General features: G+C 35.2%; 1 protein-coding gene across 1 annotated transcript; it reads right to left on the minus strand.

The window, feature by feature from the left end:
- Positions 1-216: 216 nt before the first annotated feature.
- LOC130426993 (uncharacterized) lies at positions 217-3,667 on the minus strand. Its single transcript, XM_056754034.1, has 7 exons — positions 3,598-3,667; positions 2,555-2,729; positions 2,223-2,336; positions 2,073-2,129; positions 1,792-1,965; positions 902-1,009; positions 217-795 (listed from the first exon to the last, which is right to left on the minus strand). The coding sequence occupies exons 2-7, from the start codon at positions 2,726-2,728 to the stop codon at positions 742-744; spliced, it is 681 nt and encodes a 226-aa protein (XP_056610012.1). The 5' UTR covers position 2,729; positions 3,598-3,667; the 3' UTR covers positions 217-741.
- Positions 3,668-8,460: the final 4,793 nt, after the last annotated feature.

The raw sequence follows: 8,460 nt of genomic DNA on the forward strand, positions 1-8,460 counted from the left end.
TTTAACCAGGGATGGCCATAATACATGTATTACACATAAAAAAATCTTTGTCAAAGCTTTATCTGTACAGTAAATAAGACGAGACAAAAACATGAACCAAGCTGTTTTGAACATATTGAGCATACAATTACGCGTGCTCTTTAAATCTGTGAACATGTTAGGGAAGACGATAACGGACGCTTTAATAAAAATAAAAAATGGCTCTGCCACACTAGCTCAGAATAGTGCGTTTATTTTTATGCACAGTCAGTACTCAGAACCACATATCCAAGAATAAAACATATCCCTAAAATACCACAAAACAGGATAAAATAAAGAATAAACTATCCAAAACCTAATAAGCCACAAGGTTCTGGTGCTTTGATTTTAATCAGTTTCTGTAAATCATTTTGAATAATAATGTATGGTCAACCAAGTTGTTCATTCTTGCCGTCCTTAAGAAGTGTCTTATTTACTACTAAATTAATAAAAAGGAAATAGATATAAGGCTATGATGTCAAACAAACATAATACATATCGCTACAAAAAATTATTACGTAGTGTATGTTGAACTTATTTTTCAAAAAGGGTTCACCCTAAAGGTTGCCATTCTGATGGTTAAGCGCGGAACACAAGACATATTCTCACAATGGGTCTAAGTAAATTGGGGGGGAGGGCAATAGAAATAAACTGCCTATCGACTACAAAAGAAAAACTGCTTGAAAAACATTTAGCTTTTTATGTTTGTGCATCTTGTTTTCTCTAACACTTTCCAGTGTTCTCTTCGGGGAGCAGCTTGTGAAGTTGAGGGTCATCCTGCAAAAACAAGTAAATCTTAGTCCTCAAAGGAGATTTTAGACATCATTATGTTGTGAGTTTATTTGTTTTACTTTTGACAATGATCTTGTGTCTTTGCACTCACATCATTCAGAACATATGCTTTCACAGACATGACCACGAAAGTGATGTTTGCGCAGAACTGAAGGATGGTAAAAACTATCATCACGATGTCTAGAGCTCCACGGGTCATCTAGAGGTGGAATAGAGTCTTGTATAAAGGCATGTATGTAGAGCAAAGTCTTACACCAGAGGTTCTCAACTGGTTTTGCTTTAAGATCTAGATGTCACACTTTTAAAAAAGCGATTTTGTCTGAAAGGGATAATTCAACCAAAATGTAACATACTGTCATGAATTTCTTACCATCAAGTTCTTCCAAATCTGTAAACATTTCTTTGTTTGGTTGAACACAGAGAAAGATATTCGGACGAATGCTTCTTACCAAGCAATTATTGGACCCCATTGACTAGGAAAAATGGTAGTCAAAAGTGTCCCAGAACAGTTTGGTAACCTACATTCTTTAAAATATCTTCTTTGTGTTTAACAGAACAAATAAAGGTATTTTTTGGTAGTCAATGGTGGCCAGGAACTGTTTGGTTACAAGCATTATTCCAAATATCTTTATGCGTTAATCAGAACAAAGAAATGTATTCAGCTTTGGTACAATTTGAGGGTGAGTAAATAAAGACAGAAGTTTCATTTCTTTGGGTGAACTGTTCCTGTAATATTGTGATAAATTTTGCACTGGACAATTACATCAGTGTTAAGGGGAATGGAATATACAGTATATGTGTTTACATATGGGTAAGACGTCTACCTCAGCATCTGATAAACCTTTGTGACCAAAATTTTCCCAAAATACTAAAAAAAATTGTTTAACCCCCAGCCTTTGATGACAAAAACTTCAGCCCAGTTTGTTATTGAAACTCAGCAGTTGAGAACCCCTAAATAACCTTTTAAAAAACATTAATTACCGCAATCCAATCCTTAATGTACAGAAGGGACTCCATCCTCTGTTCTGGGGTAAGCGCTGGTAAGTAATCATAAGCCGAATAAGACCTTGTTCCCACAAAGTCCCATGAATACATTGAAACACCAATCAAAGCCATTAAACCATTTGCTTCATTCAAAATCACCGTAAGGAACAACTGTAAAACAAAAACAGCACAAGCCAGCAATGCATGTATCAAAACCAGAAACACCTTAGGTGTCAGAGCAAACTATAGAATGTAAGATGTGTTTGATAAACACTCACCACAACATAACTTCCAATGCAGTATTCAAGAATCGTCATGACTCCAGATATGAGAAACTAAAAGGCAATCAAAACAAGCTCAAAAAGTGTAAAGGGTTTTGAAAAAAAACTGAAGAAAGATCTTAGGCAGAATGAGACAACATTTCTTACCACACTACCAAGCCAAAAGGGTGTATTCCACATCATAATGTAATCATTGATTCCCCCGTTCATAAACAAAATCCCTGCTACGATGTTGAGGATTCCAACTATAATCTGCACAATCTAAAGAATGTGAGAACAACGTATTTTATACACCACCAGTTTGAATTGGCATGGATCTCATAATGTAAGACAGTGGTTACAATAAACAATCCAAAAGTCTAGCAATTTACATATTGTGTAAATGCACCCAACAAGTCTTTGAATACTTGTTTGATCCACATCTGGCTAGGGCCACCATAATGTCAGGTGTCATGTCTGTGTATCAGTGTCTGGCTCACCCCTAGTGCATTTTCAATGGACATCCTTTCTTTTTTGACATTTTTAGGCAATATACATGTTGGGCTGACCCACAGATTACCCAAAATCTGACACAGTATGGGCCATTTGCTTTTTGGATTTGAGATGATGGTAATTACAGTCACCCCTTCATCCTGGGACACACTCAGAGACATCCTGTGACAATAATAAGATGAACAGATAACAATGTTTATTGCATTAAAACCACAATGAGAATGTAGATGTACAAGTTTTTCCCTTACATTGCAAACAGTGTAATGTAAACACCTCCTTAGTAAATTTAAGCTGTATCCCATAAATAAATTTTTTTGGAAAGTTTTTTTTCGAACATATAAAACAGTTTTTAACAACTTTTCTTAGTCCCTTATTGGACAATTCTCCCAGAAAAGCTTGGGGCACGGCCACAGGAGAGCAGGAGAAGGAGCATGCCCAGACGTCACTTTCACTTGTAAGCAGGAGAGAGAGAGAGCATACGTTTGCGAAGTTCAGGTGTTTGTTTGTTCACTGCTATTGGGTGATGAATGTTAAATAAACTCTGGATAAAACGTTGGATTTGGAGATCGTTTGAAACTGATATATGGAGCCGTCCCAACGCTAAAAGATGCCGGACATGAACCACATGCGCTGAGTGAAACTGATGTCTGTGTTTTGTTGACAATGGGTGCGCACGTGCTTTGGTTCAGTCTACCCCTCCCCCCGGCACTTGCTGTATGTTTTTGGAAACAATCGTAAAGCTTTATCTATCTTTTATAAATGTGATCAAACTAATTACTCTTCTAAAATACGAAATATGCAATACTACTCTATAGGTACTCAAGATTAATAGGAGATTGGCAGAAACCCTGTGTTACACCCACTTTAAGAACAATCATATAAAATAAAATCGATTTTAAACACATAAATTCATGTTAATGCAGTTCTAAATCAAGCTTGTTTATCGTAAAGGAAATGCTAACTGCTGCTTTCTTGTAAATTGCAAATTGAGTAAAGCAGATTATATCTGAAAGACTTAAATCAAACTCACCTTCTGTATGATTACTTTAGGTAAAATTGCAAAGTTTGATTCTCTCCGTGTCTGTATATGCAGAAATGTGTTTGGTGACAGTAACAATGACAGTTTTGACTAGCAAAAGCACGAAAGGAATGTTGTTCCTCTAGTATAGATAAGGAAGTTACCTTAAAATAAAATGGGTGTCATTTCTGGCAAATGGGAAAATTGTGACGATCCTGTCCTTCCTGTTCTTAGATTTCATTCCTTGTGGACAGGGTTGTGCCCGTATCATGTCTTACGTGTATGTATTGTTTTGTGTGGAGACTCTATTCATGTCGTTATTTCACATTGCTTACTCCTCTGTGCTCCCCCGTTTGTGTATTGTGGATAACCCCGTTCCTGTTCTTCATGCTCCTTGTGTTTTGGACTTAACATTTTGAATATTCGTTTTGCCTGGGTTGTTTTTGTCCCCCTTGCGGGAAGTATTTGAGTATTTGATTGAGTCTTTTATTATTTATCGTCCATTTTCCCCAGTTTGTTTTTTTGCTTTTTTTTTGAATTTTGTTAAAAATTCACCTGATCCACCCAGTACCGTGACAAAAATTCTGTCATGAATTACATTTCTACGTTCCTTGTTTTTCTGTTCAACACAAAATGCTTTCCTGTAAACTTAAGCTTTGCTTGTAGCTCAGTGGCTAGAGCATGGTGCTAGGATTGCCTAGGTCATGGGTTCGATCCCAGGGGTTGCACTTAATAAGAACGAAGGTTTAGTGTATAATGCAATGTGAGTCACTTTGGATAAAAGCATATGCCTATTCCGTAAATGTCAACGGAACAAAAAAAAGGTACAAAAACCTTTCGTCAATGATGTTACAGAAATGTAAATTGCAAACATTTTTCAAATATCTTTCTTCGTTTCAAAACAAAGAAATGTATACAGGTTTGGAACACCTTGAGGGTGAGTAAATGATGACAGAATTTTCATTTTATTTTCATTTTTCCCCCAATGGGGGATTCCAGTTTATTTTATTACAGATTTTTACTGTTGCTCACATGTTTCACAATTCCAGTTGTTTCTGCCAAATTGTGTGATCCATTGGCTTGTCTTTTCTGAATCTTATGGCAGTCTGTAAAAAGACGGTTGTGGCTTCTTGATCGTACAGTCACACAATAGATCTCACTCCAGGTTTTTCCAGCATTTCCAGAGCAAAATGAATGAAGATAGATGTTTAATGGAGATATTCTGATATTCATCGCTACATCTCAAAGGGAGTATAATGTAACATTTAAATTGGGGAAATTGCCTTTTATTCATAATCCATGAGGTAATGATGTTCATCATACTCTCACTGTAACACAGAAAACCACGGAAAGGCAGAAATCAGAGATTGCTACAGATGGCAAGTAATATTTTACAAAAATGTTCTGATCAGTGATGGGACTTTTTCCCTTTTGAGGAAGATTATCTTTCTCGTGACATTCAGACTTGGCTTTAAAAATTGGCATTGTCATTGAAATGGAACGCATACACAAAACAGATTTGGCCATACATAAGAAGCCTGGGGAGCTGATTTAACAGCATTTTTTAAACACAATGTCCGCTCTGCGGAAATATTATCTGGCCTCGGGCATCTCTGTTGCATGTTGCAGTCAAGAGTAATACGATTTGAAAGATTATGTGCAAATGTATAACTTATATGTGGGTTTCTGACACCCGTCTCTGAGCTTTTTGACTATATATGCAGATGTGTGTGCAACATCATAAACAAATACAATTTTGCAAGACATCTAAATGTATGAGCTTGGATGACAGATCTCTCCTATTATGATTTTGTGTCTTTTGGTCCATGTCTGTTACTTCTGTGCTGTAAAATCTTTAGCTATAAAATCTTGAAATAAACTGTCAAATACTAATTAATGATTTACGTTAAGAATATAGTGCAATTCATTTCATGAGGATATAATACCAGGCTGAGATTATTTGGATTTAAAAATATTTGTGATGAAATGTTTATATTGAAATCTCAGATTTTTGATTAATCAGAGTTGTCAGATCTATAGTCTGTAGCAGTCGTTCTCAGACCGGGGGACCCCAAGATTGATCCAGGGGGGGCACAGATTTTGTGGCATTTTATGAAATATAGAGAATGATTCATAGATTTGACGCAATCAAACATCAGAAAAGTAAGACCAACCAAAACGATTATAAAGATGTCATTTGTGTTTTAGCTATGATTAAATGGTTTCCAAAATCATTATGGATTTCATCTTGTTTGCCTAAAGGTCGTGGAGAAAGTATCTGCTCAAATAGATTTAATAAAAGTTTGTCTTTTTGCCCATTGTGTCTAGTTATTCTGATTCATTAAAGTCATTAGAAGTAATGAATCTCTTAATTTCTTAGCCTTTCTGGTGGTCACTGTGCCAATACTAAGTAATGCAAATCTGCCAATGTTATTCTGCATGGCAATTACTACTTTAACACATGAAATACCATCTGCTCTAAAGCGTATCAGATTGAAAGTACATTTGTTCAGTTCTACTATAGTCAAAATATACAAAATTACCATTTCCGTGATGACTCTCTTTCTCAGCACAATATGTTCCTAGATTAACCATCAAGCTGTCACTCTAAACAACAGTTTGCTGCACAGATCCACAAACTCAGAATGTCCACCTATACTAAAGATGATTTAAAATACAACCAGACATCACATAGATGATAAAGAGCTGAATGAACATAATCAATTTATGATAATTATCTGTTCAAGCTTTTCTCCAATGTAGACTTATGTGCTCTTTCATAGTGCATGCACTGTGCTGGCTATTGGATTGGAGACTCTGCCTACAATAAGTGTCCAGCAATAAAAGAAAAAGCACAGCATTTCAACTGATGAATCATAGAGTGCAATTAGGCCAAAGAATTAGAATGTAAGAGCGAAAAAAGGAAAATGTTATGTCTCACAGAGTTTATTTTTAGAGTACACGGTACAAAACCTTTGCAAAGGCCAGACATGTCTGGTCTTTTAATAATGAACTATAAAATCTTTAAAAGAGATATTTGTGTACTGTCTTAATTCAATTAAAAAAGACAAACTATTACTCGTCATTCAATTAAAATACAAAGTGAATGATATTGCTGTTTTTTGACCTGCACTGAAAGTAAATGGGAACTGAGGCTTATAGTCCTTAAAAGGAAAGTTCACCCAACATTCTTTCTTTATCTATAATTGTGTCATTCTAAAATTGTATGACTTTCTTTTCTTCTGTAGAACACAAAATATCTTTTTAAGAACATTGGTAACCAAACAACACCGGACCCCATTGACTTCCATTGTACAAAACCACCAAGCCATTTCTCAAAATATCTTTTGTTTTCCACAGAAGAAAGAGTCAAGTTTTGAATGACATGGGGACGAATAAATGATGACAGGATTTTTATTTTGGGGTGAACTAAAATATTTTTCTTTGTGTTTACATGATGTGAGATTTTAAATGATGAAAGATGTTTGGGGGTAAACTGTTTCTTTAAGGAAACATAGAGTCAAAGGCTGAAAACAGGTTATTTGTTCGGAGTATTCATTTAGATACACAAAAAGGTTGAACAGTTTAAACAGTTTGTTTAAATATTTAACCTGAAACGTCCCTTTTTATAATTCCTGTCAGATTGAGCCACAGAATCAGAACAATTTTCATTTTGTTGATCCTTTTCTCATCCGCTGCATGTCTATATGTGTGTACACTTTCGCGACATGACATAAATTAAAATACAGTGATGTATGGATAAACAGTCGAAAGTGTCATATTAATATTCTTGTGAGTCAGTTTTGTGCTGTACAAGGGGAAGTTACCAGACAAAGTGCAGTAAGGAGCAGTATCTATTCTTTCTTTTTGAAAACTTCAGTGAAAAGGAACCGGGTTCTAAGAAAGCGCCAATCATAAGAATTATGTAGCTCTAATATTACAGTAAGCCCTTGCTTTGCCACGTCAATTTTTTTCTGGAATAATAGTCTTCCACTAGGCGAAAGCCAAGTAAAAGGATTACCATGGAAACCAGCGAAAGTCATAATGGGTTATTGAAAAAAGAACTACTATCTTTGCATTAGGCCCTGGCCTTGCTTCACAAAGTTTTTTCAAAGCTAAAATGAAAAGTCTTTTAAGAAGAGCTTCTTAGCTGGTTCGCTTCGGGGGCCAGACTTTACATTATACATCAAAAGGTGGCTCAAAATATGACCCAAAAATGGTGAAATGTGAAAATGGAAATTTGTGAAAATCGTTTATAAAATAGTAAGTAATCAACGTGTACTCTTAAAATCAAACAATTACATAGATAAAGCTTATATGAATTAACAACAGCAGAAGTATCATTTAAACGATTAAAAACGCTGTGAAAAAATTGTTATGTTTGATGTAGAGCATTCTACATTTTTCTTCAAAAATGTAGAAGACAAGTCGATGTTGTGCTTGTTTTACTTCTTTTACATTCACTTTTTTGACTTCTTTGATCCTAACGGATGTCAGCCACCAGTTGAAAACCACTGCGGTAAAGTATACAGGCAAGTCTTTATCAAGTTATAGTAGTTTCTTCATAAACATATTCATAAAGGACTACACAACTTCATTTTCTTTTTAAAGATATTTTTATGCTGCCAATGGACAACCAAAGAGCAACAGCTACACAAGCTTAACCAGGTATAGTAAGATTTATATCTCAAATATTTAAATCCTGAGATTTGAAGTAAGCTTTGACCTGATGTGATGTGCAGGATGGTAAAGTGGTATTATTGTCAGTAACTATGGTTATTTTTCACTTCCTGTTTTTCCAAAAAATTATAATTATTTCAAAATAAAGTGAAAGTGTGAACAGTTTGTTTGACCATTAAGGAGTTTATTTTGTGA

This window comes from Triplophysa dalaica, chromosome 1 (assembly GCF_015846415.1).
Source record: "Triplophysa dalaica isolate WHDGS20190420 chromosome 1, ASM1584641v1, whole genome shotgun sequence".
In the NCBI taxonomy this organism is placed as follows: Eukaryota; Metazoa; Chordata; class Actinopteri; order Cypriniformes; family Nemacheilidae; genus Triplophysa; species Triplophysa dalaica.